We start from the raw sequence: 21,319 nt of genomic DNA, 5'->3' as shown, positions 1-21,319 counted from the left end.
AATAAAATAAAATAAAATAAAAATAATAAATAATTCTCAATAGAACACTTCCCAAAAATATAACTCATAGAATAAAATAAATTAAAATTAAAAATAATTCCCAAAAATAAAAATAGAAATTATTTACACTCTTCCTACATTATCATCCTATCTTATGCAAAGATTTGCTGGTTCTACCTCATTTATCAAAAATTTCATATTTTGGTAACTGTTGTTTTCTTTCTGGTCGAGGAGTGCTTTCCACACAAGAAAGTATGGGCTTAATGAGTTATTTATCATCAGTCAATAGCAACTAACATTGCTGCTTGGTTTGTGGTATTTATTAGCATGTGATAGCCGTCTCACCAACTTAAAAAGAAAGGGATTTGAGTTTCAGTTTGGGAATGTTTTACTGTTTCAATGTGTTCTATACTTTAATTTGCTTGACAGTATTTTCTTGTCTATTTTCTTTTTTCCATGTAAGAGAAACTCTTTGAATTTGTTCCCCTTGAATACATTTTTTGAGTAAATGTGCCGAAAAATTTTCTTCGACACCAATCAAATGGCTACTTTTTGCAATGTCCATGATTTGGTTAGATGTGGATGACACAATTGGGTAGATGTAAAAATCCTAAAGAATGTTTCTAAACTACTATGGAAACAATAGGACTTAAGGGAATTAGTATAATGGTTCCAAAATTAAAAGAAAACTCATTAAAAAATTTGATTACTCTTACATTCCTTGTGGAGTATTAACATAAGTCTACACAAATTTGGGAGATTCATATATATCACCGACTATTTGTAAGTTCAAAAACTCCCTAAGTTTTCTTAATCCACATCTAAGCTATTTCTAGGATTAACATTAGGGTCATTACTTACGGTTGGTGGGCAGGGCTAAGGTTTTATGATGATCCATCCTTGTATGCTTTAAACTTCAATCAACCCTTAATTATCTTAAAACCTTTTTTTTCTTCTCTTTTTTTGATGTTAAATTTTTGTCCTTGTTAGGACTTGAACCTCAAACCTCCACCTTTTATCACTTAAGTTAGGCCTCAAGGGCAACAATTGCCCTAAAACTAGCCATCTAAGATTCACTCCAACAGTATCACTTCCATACCCACTACTCATGGCCTTGACATGCGAGAAGCCTTCCAAAAATGCTAAAATCTCTACTTCATCAACCAAATTATTTCCCATTGATTTTGAAAAGGCTCTAAATAATGGTTAAAGCTTAATTTTTTCTTACCCGTATAAGGGTTTGAAATAATTTTTATGTCTTGACATGAAATTACTTGGAGGAAGGGAGGAAGGTAGTCCAAGTGATTATCCCCTACGTTAAATTTTTTATTTCAATAGTTCAATTATGATTAATAAGTTAATAATCTCATGCACAAGATTTCCAATCATACAATAAGACACATCATTTTAATGTTGAAAAACCCCCTAGAAAACATTGAGGTGTAAAAAAACCATAGTTTGTTTCTCAACCCTTAAATAATCCACTAAATATGAGAAAATTGTCTATAGTTTTACCTAAGACCTTCTCCTAGGGTCTTATATTGTCAACACCTATACTCCTCTTCCTCGTCCTTGATGCAACACTCCCTCATGCTCCTTAGTTTATGGTTAATAGACACTTTCAAGAGCGATTTTGAAAGTTTTGAGAGATGGAGACTCAAGCTTAATGAATGACTATATTCTCTAGTGTCACAAATTTCAACAAAATAATCCTTTTTATTCTTGGAAAAAACCTAGAGCTAGTTTTGGTAACAATCAAACCTTTAATTTTACCAAATTTCCCCCAAAAACATGAAGTCATAATGAAACTACACATAAAATGAATTGACATTTTTTTTTTTTTTTTGATTGGAAACGACACAGAGATATATTGATAGATAAAAAGAAGTACAATAAGAAGGATGATAAATCCTCCCGCCAAAGAAAACTAAATTACAAGAAATTACATTGTAAAACAAGCGAACTCTCTATAATGGACCATTCCTTATGGAGTACACACCGCTAACCAATCAAGTTGTAACACATTAAGGGGAGTCCCCTTAAAAACCTTGGAATAGAAAGCCCAAAGAGAAGCAAGGAAAACAATAGAGTTCCAAAGATACTCTGAATTCCTTGCTTTATCCTCAAAAATCCTTGCGTTGCTTTCCCACTACACAACCCGAATTAGAGTGATGTTCGCAGCTTACCACAAAACTATCCCCCTCTTAGATTAACCAAAACCATTAAATTTGATGGACATCATGTCAAAAATGCTCCTCGAGGGGACCCAATCCGTCTTAGCTAATTGAAATAATCCATGCTACAACCCAATTGTCAAGGAACAATGAAGGAAAAAGCGATCTACTGATTCCCCATGCTTCATGCACAGAATACAAATGAATTGACATTCTCCTTAATCCTTTTTTGGCGCATATGGTATACATTGTGTATATTCTTATGCGGCCTTTTTCAAACACTTGTGAAGGAAGAAAAAAAAAGAACCAATATTCGAATGCCCTGTAGGGAGTGTTTGAACATTTGATGTCAATTGTCTTGTTGGACGTTTGATGTTTGACTGTCATGCTAGACATTTGAATGCTCCTTATTACCTATATAAGAAAAAACATTTGAATGCTCCTTATTGGGCATTTAAACGTTCCCACTAAAAACCAATCCAAACATTGTTTCTCATGCATTTCCTCCAAAATTTCCGCCATAATTTCTTGTTTTAGTCATTCCATAAGTTTTACCTATCTTAAATACGTAGCTATCTTGAAGGTGACGACGTTAACGTAGTCTGAAATCAAGCTAGATGAAATTCAAAGTTGTTTTGTAAGAGCTCGTTTGGCAATGCTTCTGGTCGAAGTGTTTTTACTAGAAGTGTTTTCTTCTATAACACTTTTGTGAAAAACGCTTTTTTCAAAATCTAGAAAAATGATTCTAATAGTGTTTTTAATAATATGTCGTATAAGTACAAAAACACTTTTAATAATAATAAATTACTAAAAAGGACATTTATTACAAAAAGAAAAATATTATAATAAATCAAAAACTTTTATTATAAAAAAAATATATAAACATTTATATTGTTAAAAAACTCAAAAAATTATTTTTATGATTATAAGAAAATTTTTAAAAATATTCACAAAAAATTGGATTAATAAATGAACATCAATCATCATATAACAATTTTTTTAGAATAAAACAAATTATGATTAAGGTGTTCGACAAAGTCATTTTTGACTCAATGGAGGTGTTTGGCACAAAACATTAGGAACTGAATGGATCTATTTAGATGATTTTAATTTTTCAGACCCATATTTTTTCATATCTTGTTCTCCTTTTGTTCAACGCTTGGAAAATGGAGGATAGCGAGAAAGGGTATTTTAGGAATATTTGAAATTTTTTGAAGTGTTTTTTCAAAGAAACACCTCCTAAGTGCTTCTCTAAAAAACACTTGGAAGTGTTTTTTTAAAGTTTCAAAAGTGTTTTTCAAAATATTGCCAAACACCTAATTTTTACCTTAAAAACTCTTTTAAGTGTTTTTAGGACTAGAAACACTTTTAAAAAGCATTGTCAAACAGGCTTTAACTAATAAGACACAAGGAAGTATGTCACATCCTAATCAATAAGAAAGAAAACAAAATTGTTCACCTAAACTAGTATATCAATAGGGGCTAAGCGCCTTCAAGCGTTGGGTGGCTACACCATTGGTTATGCAATGGTGGTCCTTATGAGCTAATTGTTCTACACTTTTTACTTGGTGTAGCTTGTTACATGGGATGTGAGTGGGAACTTGGTTTCCAGTTCGGTATGCGCCCTTGGATTGTTGTTGCATATTCATCTCTTGTTGTAGTTGCTACTGCTGTTTTTTTATCTTCCTAATTAATCAAGGAAGCATGGCATGCTCCTAGGAATCTATGGTACTTTCCACATTGAGCCCAACATCCTAATGCACCCATGCCACATGTTAGGTGTAGTTGGTGTGAATGCTAGTCCATATTTAGTACTATGGATGGTTCCTTGGTAACCTCTAGTTTGATTAGGGAAACCACATAGAATGAATTTGCTAATGAAGGTTACAGATTCACTAAAAGAGGAAGGAACTTAGAATGGTGTAGTTGCCTAAAAATCCTTTGTCCTTTCACTTACTCAACCAAAAAGTTCTCAAAAGAATAGAATAAATCATACTTTCATAGCTATCTTAATTGAATCATATGTAGTATAAATGCAATTTAATTCTATGTCTACACATATCAAAATCCTAGCAACAATGTAATCTATTCCATAGATATCTGGATTGGAATTGCCAACAACTAATAACAACATTAGTGTTGAATAAATATCTAAATGTGCTGTGTCCAAGTGGTAAGGCAACAGGCTTTGGTCCCACTATTCGGATGTTTCCTATAATTATATGACCATGTCATTATCCATTCATTTGTCATCATTTATATGATTAGCTTTGTCAACACGAAAATGGCTCATCTTCTTATTATATAGTTGGTGATTTTGTTTTTTAAATAGTCCTATTATTGGAAGATTTGACAAATTTTGTCCATAATTTGTTTGTAAATATTGTAATTGATTTGTATGATTGTATTTCTTTCCTTATTTCTTCCTTAGAAATCTGCTTGTAATTAGGTTCCCATATTTAGTCCTAAATTAGCTATAGTTGACTCAACCTTTTATCTATATTTTTTTGATAAGTGAAAGTAATTGTATTAAAAAAAAAAAGTATACATGATGTATACAAGGAAACAAAAAACAAAAAGGCGCAGAGACACAAAAACAACCGCACCTTACGGAGCTCCTAACCAATTTACAAAATCAAACATTGACAAGGAGCCCTCCCCAATGTACAATCTTACCCAATCCTAAAATAGATACAAAAAAAAGAAAACTTTTTAAAGAATGATCTGAACATTCACAAATTTCAAAAGCTTTCCTATTTCTTTCCCTCCAAATAGACCAAAAAAGGCATAATGGAGCAACCTTCCAAGCCTTTTTCCTTTTTCTACCAATAGGAAAGCCTTCCCAACTCAAGAGTAAACCTCTCACTGAAGAGTTCATTACCTATTGAACACCGAACAAAGCAAAAATAAGCTGCCACAATATACGAGCTTTCGGGCAATGAAGAAGAATATAAACGCTTGTTTCTTCTTCCTCTTTGCTCATGTAGCATCTATTAGGCATCTTCCACCTCCTCTTTTTGAGCTGATTTAGAGTCAATATGTTAGCCCCAGTTGCCTCCCAAGCAAATAAGCTGACTCTAACAAGACCTAGGAGTTCTAGATTATACTATGAGGGAAATGATCCACTCCCTTACTAGCCAAGGAGGAATAGAAGGACTTAACAGAAAAAATACTACTCTTTGTGTCAACCCATTCCATTGAATCATCAATATCCATAGAAATAGCATGATCATATAACCTCTCAAAGAAGATGTCTACCTCCTCCAGCTCCCAATCATTCGATTGTCTAATAAACCTAGGATTCCAACTACCACCATCCCAAGCATCAGTCACCCGAGCATCTTTAGAGAAAGCTATAGAAAAAAGGTCCGGGAAAGCATCCCTGAACGACACATCTCCACACCATCTATCCTTCCAGAACTTCACCCTGTTTCTAGAACCAACCTTGAAACGCATTCTAACTTTGAGGTCCTCCCAACCATTTCTGATTGCTTTCCAAACCCCTACTCCATACCTCTCTCTCTCCTCATTCGTGCACCAACCCTCATCTTCTTGCCCATACTTGCCAACAATTACTTGTTTCCAAAGAGGGTTTCTTTTAGTTGCAAATCTCCAAGACCACTTCCCCAAAAGGGCCTTATTAAAGGTTCCAAGACTTCTAAATCCCAACCCTCCTTTCACTTTTTCCAAACAAACAACTGACCAACTCAATAGATGGGGTTTGTTAACCAGAGCCCCCCCACCCCAAAGGAAATCCTTTTGAATCTTTTCCAATCTAGCTACGACCCTCTTAGGAATGACAAAAAGGGACATATAATAAATCGGTAAGCTAGATAAGGTGCTCTTAATCAAGGTTTGTCTTTCGCCTTTTGAGAGGTACTATCGCTTCCACCAAGCTAGCCTTTTCTGAAACCTTTCCTCCATCCCTTCCCAAACCTTAGAAAACTTAATAGGGAGCTCCAAGAGGGAGGCCAAGATAGGTGGATGGGAGGGCTCCCACTTTGCCTCCCTTGCATCCTAAAACCTCTGTAAGCTCCTCCAAATTTAGGACATTCCCTATTGGAATCATCTCACTTTTCCCCAAATTGACCTTCAACCATGAACAAGCCTCAAACCACATAAAAACCCAACTTAGATACTCAAGGTTTTCCTTACTAGCATCACACAAGATTAGAGTGTCGTTTGCGAACAACAAGTGTGACACCTCCACTCCCACACCGTTCTTCCCTCTGACTAAAAAGCCATTAATGAAACTATCTTCATTTGCCTTAGAGAGCAAACAGGAAAGAGTCTCCATTGCCAAGATGAACAAGTAAGGAGACAAGGGATCTCCTTGTCTCAACCCTCTAGAGTTATGGAAAAAACCTAAAGGGGAGCCATTTACCAAAATAGAGAAGCACGTTGTTGAAATACACCATCTGATCCATCCTATCTACATGGAGCCAAACCCCATTTTCTCCGTTATTGCCAAGATAAAATTCCAATTAACATGGTCATAAACCTTTTCGATGTCCCACTTGCATAAGACACCTCTCAAATTATTCTTAATTCTAGAGTCAATGGCCTTATTTGCAATCAACACAACATCTAGAATTTGTCTCCCTGCCATAAAGGCATGCTGAAAATCTGAAACTAAGAAACCCACCACCTTTTTAAGCCTATTTGCTAGAACCTTAGCCAAAAGCTTGTAGAGTTCTCCAACCAAACTGATAGGTCTAAAGTCCTTTAGGTCGTCTACCCTCCTTTCTTAGGCGCCAAGACTAAGAGCATAGCATTCAAATTCCTCTCAAAAGACCCCAAACCATATAATTTAGCAAAAAAAGCCCATTACCTCAGGTTTCACAAAGTCCCAATAGTGCCGCCAAAACATCAAGGTAAAACCATCCAGACTCGGGGCCTTATCACTGCCCAAATTGGATAAAGCTTCAAGGACCTCTTTTTCAAAGAAAGTAGCCTCCAAACCTTCAGAATTTGCACGCTGCAGACAGTCAAAGGCTAGACCATCTAAGCTCGGTCTCCACTCCCTTGTTTTTGCCATAATTCTTTGAAAGGCATTTGTGACTGCTTCTTTGATACTATCCTCCCCATCTAACAAAACACCATCTACCCTTAGCTTGGCCATAAAGTTCCTTCTTCTATGAGCATTGGCCATTTTGTGGAAGAAACTAGCGTTTTTATCCCCTTGTTTTAGCCATAACTCTCTAGACTTTTGCCTCCACGACATTTCCTCCATCTCTGCCCATTTCTTTAACTCTTCCACCACACCCCTTCTAACCTCAGTTTTCTCCACAATGGGGGCTCTTTCCCTTTCCTTCGCATCCCAGAACCCTAACTGAGCCAAGGCCTCCAGTTTCTTGGTGGTCACATTTCCGAGAACCTCCTTATTCCAAATTTTCAGTCCTAATAGGTTATTAGAGTCTGGATAGACTTTGAATTTCTTAGAGAAACCTATAAATATGTTAATCAATGTAAATCAAATGGATGAATTGATATGAATAATATTATATTTTCTTTCATTGCAAGGTTGCAACTCTCAATGGTGAGACTCCATTGATTTTCTTCTAGGTTAAACTCCTAGAAGGCTTTAGTGAGACTCTAAGGTTTTCCATCTTTTCTTCATTGTTTCTTTTTTCTCTCTATTTCTTATCTTATAATTTTCTCCACCATATAATTTATTCTTTGTTCCTCTCCTTATACCCCAAAAAATAAAACCCTAGTCCACCTACCTTTGAGTGTAGGCAACCATCCTAGGGTTGTCCTACATGAAAATAACCCCTCTCTACATTTTTTTAGACAATTTGGTAGGAACACAATCAACGAGTTTTTGAAGATAAGGAATAGAATGATCAAAAGATAAAGACTCTCGTTTTGTAATCTTTCAGCTTGGGTTAGTATGTACATTAGTGAAGGTTCAATGCCTTAGTTTGATTTTGTAGGGTGGGTGGGGTCTTATCGAATATCAAGGTGTTTTTTGTGTTCTATTTTCAAGGCCTTGCTTAATGTTCTCCTTGTATACATCTTGTGTACTCTAGTGTACCTTTTTCTTTTACTAATTTATACATACCTATCAAAAAATTTCTAAGAGGAAATTTAGTTCTTTAGAGAAGCAGAAAATAACATGTTATGGCTAGATCTAGTGCAAAAACTAAGTTTAGATATGATTTAGGGTATTTGTGAGCTATTATGGCTCAAAATTATATTCATAGATCTTAAGATTAAGAATGAAGAGCCAAAGATGTTATATTGTGACAACAAGGTGGTTATACATATAGCTCATAACCCAATCTATCATGATTGCACCAAACATGTTGAAGTGGATTGACACTCCATCAAAGAGAAAGTGGATTCCGAACAAATTTGTACACCATGTCTCCTCATTGTAATTAATTTGTATGGTTGTATTTCTTTCCTAATTTCTTCCTTAGAAATCTGCCTATAATTATGTTTCCTGATTTAGTCTTAAATTAGCTATATCTTAGTCAACCTTGTATCTATATAAGTTGTACTCATCCTTTTTAGAAGCAAGAGTAAAAAATTATTCATTCCTTCACATGTTATTTTTTATTAGAAACTACAATTCATTAATATAAATTTGAAAAAGTACAAGAATGAAGAACCATCCTAAAAAAAATTATATACCAAAATAAGTGGACAAAGCAAAAACTAAATATTCATATTCACACCATTATTTTTTGTGAGTTCTCATCTTACAACATTTATTTATCTTCTGATGCTTACTAATTAATGAATGTCATGTAGTGGATGCTCTTGCACGAATAGTTCGAACAATGGGAGCAACATATTGGAAGTTTGATGGAGATTCTTGCCAAATTGAAACAGTTGGGTTAACACCACAGCCACCGAGGGGATCTGAGCAAAACATTATTTGTAAAAATTTCCTTGAGAAGAACAACACTGTCCTTCATGTTGTAAGCATGTATGTCCCTCACCTTACTACATATTTTGAATCAACTTTGTAACAATCATATTAAATGTGATGCAATATACCTAGATCATGGGGATTGTTATATGAAGTCTTTATTATCGTACAAAAGGTATTGCTGTTGTGGAGCATGTTTTATATTCATTATTTTTTCTATTATGAAAATAAATATAATGAAGATATGAAAGGGGCTCCTTTCATGTTACAAGCCTATCAATTAGCTTTGTACTAGTAAAAGAGAGAAATGTTGCACTATTTCATTTTTGGAGGTCAAGGGAGCTTTTAGTTTGAGTTTTTCAGGTTGAGAGTGGATAGTAATAGTTTAAACTAGTTTCTAGTTTATATCTCTTTACAAATAGATTATTCAACCTTGTAAAAATCAGTTAAAAACTCAAACATGTGGGCAGATTATTAATCCTTGATCATATAACTGGGAGAGATCTGGAGGCATTACATGCAGGAAAACTATTCAAGCAGTCTTGATAGAAAGCAAAAGATTTCCCTACAAGAAGGACAAAGACTTTGTTTCAAGAAGCACCCAAGATTTTTGTTTAAGAAGCCTTTCATGAGTAGATTTATTTGCCTGCAGACAGATCAAGAAGAAAGTGAGTTGGATAACATGCACCCAAATTCACCATGAGGTTTGTCCAGGCCCCTAGAGCTGTATGCAAGTTCCTCCAATCTAGAGTAGACCAGATGTCCAAACTTTTCATTTTTTAAGAATGTCTCATACTTCTATTTTTTAATATTTTCATTTGTTTTTCAATCAGAAACATTTATTTCATTTCAATAATAAGAAAGAAACATGGAGGATGAAACATCCTTCCACAATTTACAATATAACTATAAAAGAAGAAAAACCCCCAGTACGATAATCAAAACAATCTGCAAACTGGACAATACAAAAAACAAATTAAAGAACCACTAAGAATAGCTCAGGCAAGCCAATCCCCTACATTTTCTTAGACTTACATTAAACAAGCTAGCGCACAACAGCTTTTCAGCCATTGGTGCTTGCTGTTTGCAGTCTCAAAAATCTCTCTTTCGCCTCTCCTTCCTGTCTCCATTCTGATTGATTCGCTTCTTCCTTTGTCCAAGCAGTTGGTTCGCCCCCAACTGTTTGATGATTTCGTTTTAAGGATTAATTCACAAACCCAATATATGCTTGATATAATAATGTAGAAGATTGTTTTTATTAATCTCATTTTTCTAGTAGCAGCTGCCTGGGTATAACATCCAAAATTTGATTTCTTATGTCTTATAGTATGCTAAAGGGGTATAATCTTCCTGGTGTGCTTCCACCTGAGCTAGTCGAGCTGCAATACCTTCAAGAGATGTAAGAGCCTTCCACACCATATTTTCATTTGATCTTTTTAAGTTTCCCTAATACTAATTTCTGACATGGTGCATGAGCATTGAATCAAATTCTGAATACTGAAGTTACTTCCATTTTTATCTTATTTGTAGCGATTTTGCTTATAATTATCTTGGTGGTACAATACCACCTGAATGGGCTTCAGCACAATTGAGTTCAATGTGAGCTTTCTATCCCCTACTTTTCCAGTAGGTTTAGCAATTAGAACTCCCTTCTTTATAACATTAACCAAGGAATTGTTGATGCAGCTCTGTACTTGCCAACCGATTATCAGGTGAAATTCCGAAGGAATTGGGAAACATTACCAGTCTCACATACCTGTAGGTCTTTAATTTTGGTTTCTCTTTTTCTTATTTTCCTTTTCCCCTTGAATAGTTTTGTGACAATCAATTCCATGTAATTGAGGTCTAGTTATGGAAAGTAACAATAGAATGGACAATTGGATCAACAGAAACTGTTATGCCATTTTATGTGTTTTAATTTGTTAACCTGAAACTGAAGTAGCTGGGGTGTGTGGTTTGCCATCCATTGTGGAATCTCTATTTGTTTTTTCCCCTTCATTCCTGATGTATCTCTTAAAGAGTGTGATTGGATATTTCTATTCTTCTCTTTTAGTAATCTCAATGAGATTTTTAATCAGGAGCCTTGAAGCAAACCAATTTTCTGGCATTGTCCCTCCTGTGCTTGGGGACTTAATCAATTTGAAAACTTTGTAAGGCATCTTATTTCTTCTTCACTTTAATTTTTTACTTCCTGAACATTTTTTCCAAATTTAGCATATATGTGAATGATAGAATATCTAATTTGTTTGTTCTTCACTGTGTTGTTGCAGGATCCTGTCTTCCAATCAGTTTTTTGGAAATTTGCCAACAACACTAGCTGGGCTAAGAAGCTTAACAGACTTGTAAGATCTATAATATTATACAAGCACAAACAACAAGTTTGTATGGTATTTTCCTTTACTTGGTACATGAGTTTCAATGCTAGCATCAGTTAAACACCATTTTTGTTGCACAATGCAGTAGGATAAATGATAACAACCTTAGTGGACCTATACCCGATTTTATTCAAAACTGGAAACAACTGACAAGAATGTAAGCTTCCCGTCTTTTCCAAAACATTTTAAGTTCCTTTGATCTCCTAGAATAGAGAAATGTAAATCTTTTCCAATAATTCTTCAAAAATTTGTGTCAATGAAGAGAAATGCATGCAAGTGGACTGGAGGGACCCATTCCATCAAACATTTCCCTTTTGGATAAGTTAATTCAGTTGTGAGTATAGTGCCCCTTCAATTCCTTAAAGTTTCCTTTTAACTTCTTATTTGTTTTTGTTTTCTTAGTATCAGTTTACTTTCAGTGGGTTTTTCTTATAGTGTCATCTTTTTATGCAGGAGGATTAGTGATATAAATGGGACAACTCAAGCTTTTCCTATGCTGATCAAAATGACGGGCATAGTAAGATTGTATGTTTAATACTTATAGCATTGGATATTTGAAGGCACACACATATATCTTCTGTCTTATTTATTTTTTATGACACAATCATGGATTCAGGATTTTGAGGAACTGCAAGATTTCTGGAGAAATCCCTGCATACATCTGGAAAATGAAGAATCTGGAAATGTTGTAAGGAATGCGTTTAAAGCTGTAGAAGATGGATTTTCTTGGTTTTCATTGTTGCATTATTGCAATGTTTACTGGGCATCCTGAATGTAGAATTATGAGGAAACACACCTATATGAGCACGCACACAAACAATATTTTCCCCTAAGGCTTGGTGGCTGACTTTCTATACCTTGAACTTACTTCAAAGATACTTAAATGTTGCATTCATAATCATGTTATTGACATTATTTTTGAGGAAAAAAAATCTGATGTGGTCTACAAGGTAGGCAAATTTATCTAGCAGAAGGCATGAACATCAATAGGGTGCCCTGCTAATTCCATCACTTTACCTATCAAGTTCAAGAAACAAAACATTAACTCTTAACATATTTTTGGTTAATTTTTTGTTGTTTTAATGCACCTATTTTTGGAGAAACTCACATAAATGCATATATTTTATGTATCTATATACTTTCATATTTATATGCATGTTTATGGTTCTGTGTATCCATATGCGAATGTATATCATGTGTGTATATTTATTCTAGTTTTCATTCTTGTTCCCAATTTTTTGTATGAATAAAAACATTGCTAGAAATTTTATGGTTAAGAGAAAATTTTATTTTTCTTTTTGAGGCTAAGAAGATGCCTAGGGGGTAATAACCCAAGTATATAGCCTGGTATAGAAATATACAACCAGGAAAGAACAGAGAAAGAAGGAAAAACCCAAAAAGAAGACAAAAAGTTCAGGAGAACAATAGGAAGACACAATCCCAGATTTGCAATCCATAGAAACATCCAAGCTGCTGATTGAGAGAGAGAGAGAGAGAGGAATGCCTGGGGTGGGTGCAAAATAACCTAAGTATTTGGCCTGGTATATGAATCTTACAATCAGGAGAAGGAAGGGAGGGGAGGAAAGAGGAAGATGGAGGGAGAGAGAGAAATGCCTGGGGGGGTGGGAAATAACCCAAGTACATGGTCTGGGTATATGAAGCTACAACCAGGAAAGAATAGGGAAAGAAGGGAAAACCAAAAAAGAAGGGAAGGGAAAAAAGTTTGGGAGAACAATCAAAGAAGCTGCAAACCAAGATTCTTAAATCCTAGAAACTTTCAAACTTCTGATTCACAGAGAGAGAGAGAGAGAGAGAGAGAGAGAGAGAGAGAGAGAGAGAGAGAGAGAGAGAGAGATGAGAGATCCAAGCTGTTAATAAAGTCAATATAGGAGCATCTAGTTCCAAAGTAGAGATGAACTTCACCATCCATACATACAAAGACAAAAAATAACACTCTTCATCTTCAATAGTACATGCTTAACCACCAAAAAAATTCTCTCGTGCTAAGAGGAGCTACCCTCTGCACCTTCTTCCTACATTTCCTTATAAATTTTGTAAACTAGCTCAACAACTTCCTAACCAAGTTGAGCAGATCCAAATGAGTCCAAAAGAGAGTAAACTCAGTGACAGAAATTATGGATCACTGAACATAGATAAACATATATGAGAATAAATGGACAGAAAAACTTAAACTTGAGACCTCTAATTGACTAGATTTCTAATACCATGTTAAACAACCAATTTGACCCAAAATCTTAAGCTTAAGTAATGGATCGACAATGTGTATTAGACCCATGGTTCAAAGTCGCGGTATCGGTCATTGACTCGGAGGGTCATGAGGCATATTGGTCTCGGTATCTCGGTTCGGTATCGGATGATACGCAAAATAAGATAATTAGAAATTTCAAAAAATTATAAAAATATTATAAAAATTTAAAAAATGAAAAATTTAAGAAAACAATTTTTTTTTTTTTTTTTCACATTTAGCTCAAAATTATTTGTGATAATATTAAAAATTGAGGATTTAATTCTCACCTTGCCATATAAACACTTTAATTTATCATTAAACCTCATCCATACCTTTCATATCATTTTACTTTAGCAAATCGGGACCCAATTCTCCTAATATGTTGCTATTAAATCATATCTCATAAATCCATAGAAAAGGCATTTTTTACTTTACTAATTTGAGCTTCTCCCACCCTTGCACGCCACCATTGCTGTCAAGAGTCAAGACCCACAACACCACCTGCAATTGCAAATTTGCAACCGTGCAAGACCCAACACGAGAAGGGGAGCAATCTGGCTGTGAGGGGTTTGTCTTGTTGATGTCGCCGGTGAAAGATTCAGTCCACTTGATGAGTCACCACCGTCGACACCAAAGCTCCACCCTCCAGTAATGCTCGATTTTGAGGAAAATTAGGTAAGGAAATCCTAAATCATGCCCTCATCCTTCGGTGGTTTCTCCGCTTATTTCCGAACGGGTCACGAGCTGGGTTTTTTCTTCTTCGTCTTCTTTGATCTTCTCATTGATGGTTTAAAATTTCAGAATAGGTGTTTGCTTTTGAATGGGTAATCTCTGGATTTTTTTTTTTTTTTTCTCTGTAACCTAACCTAGTCAACTGAGTTAACTCGGAAACTCAGACGAGTCAGTTGAGTCAGCCGAGTTTTTCTAATTCCCAGCCGAGTTCGTGCATAATACCGTAACTGGTATCGGTCTTGTCGCGGCAGGTGTCAAGGCAGATACGACTTAGCCGAGTTGTACCGGACTCGACCAATACTTTAAACCTTGATCAGACCAACATCACATCTATAGACCATGTTCTTTTTTTTCTTTAGAAGTTGCCTTTCCCCCGATTTTATGTTTTCTCTTTTCAATAAATTTCTTTATTTCGTATAGAAACAATAAGTAAATGCACTTGATTGATAAATAACCTTTAGTCTATAAGATATTTATTTTTGAAGTTTTTATATATGTCTTGTTATGATTTGGACAGGGATGTCAGTTTCAACAATTTGGTAGGTGAGATTCCAAATGACATAAGTTCAGCAAAGGCATTGAACTTCATGTGAGTATAAAATCTGAAATTTGTTTTGCATCTTTCATTGGAGATAATGGCTCATCACATGATTCTAAAAATTGAATAAAATAACCAAATATTTTTACAATAAATTTGTGAAGTCCATTAATAGCAAATCTACAGTAATCACTCAAGAGGGAAGGTGAAATGGGTAATGGTCAGTTTTTGAAATTTTTTGGTAAATTACAGGATTATCTACAATAAGGAGATCAAGCAATAAACACCAATAGTCAGAAAATAATAATAATAATAATAAAAAAACTAGGGAAAGATAATGAAAACAATTATTTTAACATCATTCGGCACAATCCCGCCTATGTCCATGGCTTCAAGCTCCAACTCAAGCCTTAAGGTGTCCAATTATACCAAGGATCCTTCAAATGTAAGAATCCTTCTATATACACTTGTTTTTTAGGTACCAAGGGACCTTACAACTCAACAAGTGTTCTTTCAACACTTAGAATCACTCTCTCATAGAGTATGATGAATTTGGAATCAAAAGAAAATAAAAATTAGCTTTGCAAGTATGAGCACAATAAAAAAGATAGTTAGTCTCAAGATGCAGTGAGTGGGGTTGCAAAATTTAGTGTAATTGCAATTAATGCATATTACAGACTTAAGGTTTGGACAATAGGATGACTTTGATATGGTGGCCTATTCATAAATGAAGTTCAAGTAGAAGAAAAAGTCTCTTATGAAATTTTACACGATATAATTGTTAGACACATTTTCCCTATGAATCGATGGACTGCCCAATTGACTACCTAACTAGCCATTGTATATTAATTGCATTGTAGATGATTGTTGAGACTTAGATTGCTCAACCGGTTGATCATCCACTAGGCACTACTAAAAATTCACTATTTGGGCAACCAACCCAAGTGAACTTGTTGACCGCTTGGTGAACCAATTGATCAACTGCTCAGCCACTTGATCAATGACTAAAGTTGGAAACATGAAAAGTACTACAAATAGTTTGGTTTGGTTCAATTTGAAAGCACAATATTGAAAAATCCCTTTTTAATGATGAAAAAACATTTCAAGTATGAGTTTTAAATCTTGTATGAATCAAACTCATTTTTTCATAAAATTAATCAATAATGCATAAATTGGTTCTTTAAAAACCTTTGTAAAAATATGATTCTTTTTCATTTAAAACAGTTTAGCTTTTAAAGGTCAATGTTAAGGCATATTTATCCTCATTGATTAACACCTTGTCCTAACCTTACAAGAGAACCTATATATATATATATATATGTATGTATGTATGTATGTATGTATGTATGTATGTATGTATATATGTATATACATAATCATGAAAAACTTATCAAAAAAAAAATTTACACAGTCATGAAAAAATTGTTCTCTTGATTTCCTCTTTAGCTCTATAGCATTAAGTTGTGTAACTTCCTTGTTAATTGATCCAATTTAATCTTCTTGCCTATCACACTTAAAACTAAACTTCAACTCCAAAAATTTATTTTTTTATCACTAAAACTTATATTTGACCAACCTTGGGCTAGCAAAATTTAATTTGAATTTGTTGTGAGCAACATTAGTTTTTCATGAGTATTGCTGTTTGTCCTTACATTGTTTCACTAGGATGCAAATAAATGCAAAATTAATAGATATAGTTCCACTGCTATGGCTTTTCCAGTATTGACCATATCTTACTAATTACACTATGTTGCTTTGATTAGCTATTTAAGCAGCAACTTGCTAAGTGGAAATGTGCCAGACTTATTCTTGAAGAAAGGAAGTAGTATGTATGTTTCTTATCTGGAATGCCCTTTGTTTTATTTTTGTTTTAGTTTATCATACAATTAGTTTTGCCTATGTTGTTTGAGTGTGTTTGATGCATGCTTACATTTGGGGGTAATTTTTCTTTTTCTTTTTTTCATTTCTATTTCTATATTATTTTTTCACTCGTTTTGTTTCAAGAATGCTTCTTGTCATATTATCCTTAAAATTTATAATGACATATGAACCCATCACATAGGGCTGACTCATGTGATGGGCTACATCTCAGTTTAAATCTACTGTTAACACCATTATTGCACATGTTTCTGCTTCCACTGACGTTATTCATCCTTTTCTTTCTTCAAATTAAATATTTTTTTTAGATTGGATTTCTTCAAATTTAAATATAATTCTATAACATCCAATATTATTGTTTGTATGCCCTGTGCAGTGATCTTTCCTACAATAACCTTTCATGGCAAGGCCCTGGGCAACCTACTTGTCAAGAGAACATGTCAGAATATTTAATTTTTTATTTTTTTATTTTATTTTCACCTTTATGCTTCCAGTTTTACATAGTGTTTTTTAAATACCGATAAATATTCTTCTTCTTCTTGTTTTCTTAGGAATCTAAACCTTAACTTGTATCGGAGCTCTTCAATGGAGAACAACCTGTAAGATGCTTTTTCTTCTCTTCTAAAGTTAGCTATTAACTGTGAAGGGAGAAGGAAGTTTCAATTTAGTAATGATTTTTTTATTTACTTATTTTGTTAATGGAATATGATGCTAATTTATTCCTATACTAATTGTGTAATAGAAGGGCAGTTCTTCCATGCTCAAGGAATGTCAATTGTCCACGATGTAAGTATCTTTTGAAGTTTGAATATTATGAAATATGTTGCAATTCAATTTATCAATGTGTGTGTTTGTGTATATATATATATATATATATATATATATATATATATATATACTTTTGTACAAAATTTTAGAACGCATTAATCTTTACTCGAATGTTAAATTTTCCAGTCTGCTAAGTAAAAGTCACTTTTAAGCGATCTCAGACTGGTATTGTAAAGAAAAAACAAGTGGATTTCACTCTAACCTTATATTAGTTTCAGTTTAGCTTAAAATGACAGAAATTATGCTATGAACTGTTAAAAGAAGCTTCTCATGCTTTTAAAGTTCTAATTTCAACCTAAGTATTGTGTCTGTTAGAGCATGATATACATTGTGCACTCATGTCCTACGGCTTAAGTTTTTCAAAATTTGAAATCAAACTGTTGTTTAAAGCATCTCGCTAAAGAACATGATAAGTACCACAATAATGAGTTGTCACATTCTATAAGATGTTTTAAATTAGTGTGAAGTTGTTATGATGTTACTTACTGCATCAATGGAAAGGTTATGAAATTTAACAAATAAAATAGAAGCAGTATCAAATAATTAGATATTAGATGAACTTGCAAAATGTCAATTTTATTTTTGTTTCTTTTATGGCAGATGCGTGTTCTTTCCATATTAATTGTGGTGGAAATGATTTAACCATCAAAGAAAGTAGAGGAAAGGTTGTATATGAAGGAGATGCAAAAATTGAAGGTGGTGCTGCAAACTATTATACTAGTAACAGTTACTGGGGATTGAGTAGCTCTGGGGACTTCATGGATGATAACAATTTCCAAAACACACGTTACATTGAAACTCTGTCATCAGGGAACATCTCTGGAGTGTATACTACAGCTCGCCTTTCCCCTCTTTCACTTACTTATTTTGGTTATTGCTTAGAAAATGGGATTTACACCCTACAGCTGCACTTCACTGAGATATATTTCACAGATGACAAGACATATAATAGCCTTGGGAAACGCCTGTTTGACATTTATATTCAGGTATATAGTCACCTTAATCAAAATATGTTGCCTTGTTAGGAGCCATGTTTTAATGATCTATTTTGTTGCAGGAAAAATTGGTTCATAAGAATTTCAACATTGAAGATGAGGCCCATGGAGCTCAAAAGCCGGTTATGAAACAATTTAATGCCAGTGTGATAAATAATATCTTAGAGATTCGATTTTATTGGGCTGGCAAAGGGACAACAAGAATTCCTTACAGAGGAGTTTATGGCCCTCTCATATCAGCTATTTCTGTGTATCCCAGTAAGTGATTAAGTTGTTTTTTATTCTTTGTTTTGTAGTTATATCCACATTATCAGAATGTAGGTGGCATGTGCATGACCCAAAGACACAGTTGCCCATTTTTGGGAATATATCTGATCCTGTGTTTTTGGAACAAGGTGGCACCATACTCCCACACAAAAGATCAAGGCTCAAGGTGCATTGGAACCTCTGTTAAGGGTGTTTAGTTCTCACGTCATTGTCACTCATTTCACATTTGCTTACCCAGTTCAAATATTAATGAAGTCTAGATGCTTGGATTAAAGATGAGGATACTCCAACAGACCTGCGTTCCATAATCCATATCCATACTACAAATGCTGCTCTTGCTGTTGCTTGAAGTAGCTTGTTTCACTATCATTATGATGAGAACAAAGTGACTTAACTTTTTTCCTTTCTCTAATGTAACCAGCATGGTGATGAGAAGATTCCTAATTTTTACTGCCTAGGAAAGGAAAGGGATAAAGACCAATGCATCCAAATTAAAACTATACAAAATAACTTTTAATTGCTAAGTAGAACATAGCTTGATCCTGAAATCAGACTTAGTGTATGCATCTGTGTCTTTGCGTGCGTTTAAATTTCATAATTTGGTTTTGTCTTATAAATATGCTTTGTTTATCTATTTATTTATTTTTATCAAAAACAATATGAATTTGTAAATACCACAGAGGATGAGAGATCTTTCTGGAATGCAAAAGCTGATCAAGAAGAAAAAGAAAGAGAAGTTCTTGAAAAAAAAGACCAAAAGAGCTAATACAATTCAAAGAGTATAACAAGAACATGTATAAGAGAACCTTTATACAACTCAAAGGAAGTAAAAATCCCCTTTGAAAGAAACCCACTCCTTGGCTCATAGCTTGCTAATTGACTTGCAACATGGTTAGCTAAACCATAACCTAATAGAAAGAGATTAACCTATGTTTCTAAGTCCCTCATTCTAATTTAGACACACAAGAAAGACTTATATCTCCTTCAATCATAGGCTCATGACCCTAGCCTACGGCAAGAGATTTGAAAGTGCCAAAATCTCTTCCTTGATGGCCAAATCCTCTCCTACCATTTTAAACAATGCTCTCAACATTGTATCATAATAATATTAGATTATACCTCCATCCTTAGCTAATACCAATCCATTTAGGTGGAGTCCTTTTGGGTTTGAAAATATGTGGGTGAGGCAAAGTTCAAAGAGAGTATAAGTCTATGGTGAAGTGTCAGGATGAGAAACTTATAAGTTCGTGCAAAAGTTGCAAGGCATTAAAAGATTGAAAATATATTATAAGTCTACTTTTGGGGATATAAAAGAGAGGAAGGATAATGAGAGATCTTTTCATTGTAGTCTTGGTAGATTCTTTTGAGGTAGAGGGACCTCTAACTAATGATTAGCATCCATAATGGCTACCAGGAAAATGTAGTTGGAATAATTGTTGTTAAGGTAAGTGGTTCATTGGAGTGGGCTAAGGAGGGTACTGCAATTCCAAGTTCTTCCACAAAATAGCTAATGAGAGGACGAAGAAGTTCATTAAATCTCTACAAGATGAGAATACAACATTGTGTGGTGATCAAGCTAGGATTTTAAAGATCTTAAGATTTTTTAGCAAATGTAGATCAAGTGAGGACTCATGAATAATAGAAGGTTTAGAGTGGACCCTTATCTGAGAGGAGAGTGCTAGTGGTTTGGATTGCTCTTTTTCAAAAGAGGAAATTTGAGAAGTAGTTTTTCTCATGGACAAGGAAAAAGCCTCAAATTCAAATGGATTCACATTAGCTTTGTATTAGGAGTGCTAGATAGAATAAAGGACTTGTTGAAAGTATTTGCTTGAATTTCATGAGAGTAGAGTCATAAATAAGAGTACTAATGCCACTTTTATTGCTTTAGTGCATAAAAGTAATCAAGTATTGATTATTTGATTTTGGATCTATTGGTTTGGTGACTAGCTTTTACAAGATCATAGTTAAAGTCTAGTCTCGACAATTGCGTGGGTGTTGCATGAGTTCATCCATCTTTCACAAGGTATCTTGAGTGAGGGTAAACAAATTTTGGATGTTGTATTAGTAGCTAATAAAGTTTTAGATGAGAAAAGATGTGTGGGAGAAATGAGGTTGGTTTAAAAAAAGCTTATACTCGCATAGATGGGAGTCTTTAAGTCATGTTTTAGAAAGAACATGCTTCAGATAGAGATGGAGATCTTTGAATTTGGTTGTTTGTTACTTGTAAGTTTTGTAATGTTAATAAATGGGTGTACTAAAGGATAGGTTAAGACTTTAAGGGGTTTAAGGTAGAGAGATATGCTTTCTCCATTGCCCTTTACTATTATGACATACATGTTAAGTAAATTGATGTTGAAAGCAAAGTAGTGTGCTATCTTTGAGGGATTCTTAGTGGGTAGAAGTA

General features: G+C 34.2%; 1 protein-coding gene across 2 annotated transcripts in view; it reads left to right on the top strand.

Moving 5' to 3' along the window:
* The window catches only part of LOC117924400 (probable LRR receptor-like serine/threonine-protein kinase RFK1), a 44,024-nt gene that overhangs the window by 3,388 nt on the left and 19,317 nt on the right, over window positions 1–21,319 (top strand). The window contains exons 2-18 of one of the 2 annotated variants that reach the window (XM_034843039.1): window positions 8,934–9,111; window positions 10,382–10,453; window positions 10,585–10,653; window positions 10,741–10,812; window positions 11,133–11,204; window positions 11,325–11,396; window positions 11,515–11,586; window positions 11,692–11,763; window positions 11,883–11,954; window positions 12,046–12,117; window positions 14,927–14,998; window positions 16,711–16,776; window positions 17,202–17,264; window positions 17,377–17,424; window positions 17,568–17,611; window positions 18,254–18,639; window positions 18,711–18,906. In XM_034843039.1, the coding sequence (XP_034698930.1) occupies window positions 8,934–9,111; window positions 10,382–10,453; window positions 10,585–10,653; window positions 10,741–10,812; window positions 11,133–11,204; window positions 11,325–11,396; window positions 11,515–11,586; window positions 11,692–11,763; window positions 11,883–11,954; window positions 12,046–12,117; window positions 14,927–14,998; window positions 16,711–16,776; window positions 17,202–17,264; window positions 17,377–17,424; window positions 17,568–17,611; window positions 18,254–18,639; window positions 18,711–18,906 (1,698 nt within the window). The remainder of the gene's footprint in view (window positions 1–8,933; window positions 9,112–10,381; window positions 10,454–10,584; window positions 10,654–10,740; window positions 10,813–11,132; window positions 11,205–11,324; window positions 11,397–11,514; window positions 11,587–11,691; window positions 11,764–11,882; window positions 11,955–12,045; window positions 12,118–14,926; window positions 14,999–16,710; window positions 16,777–17,201; window positions 17,265–17,376; window positions 17,425–17,567; window positions 17,612–18,253; window positions 18,640–18,710; window positions 18,907–21,319) is intronic. The other variant, XM_034843040.1, reaches the window with a different exon arrangement.

The sequence above is a fragment of the Vitis riparia genome, chromosome 10 (genome assembly GCF_004353265.1).
Source record: "Vitis riparia cultivar Riparia Gloire de Montpellier isolate 1030 chromosome 10, EGFV_Vit.rip_1.0, whole genome shotgun sequence".
Classification (NCBI taxonomy): domain Eukaryota; kingdom Viridiplantae; phylum Streptophyta; class Magnoliopsida; order Vitales; family Vitaceae; genus Vitis; species Vitis riparia.
The sequence above is the reverse complement of the archived record's forward strand: the minus strand, read 5'-3'. Positions and strand labels throughout refer to the sequence as shown.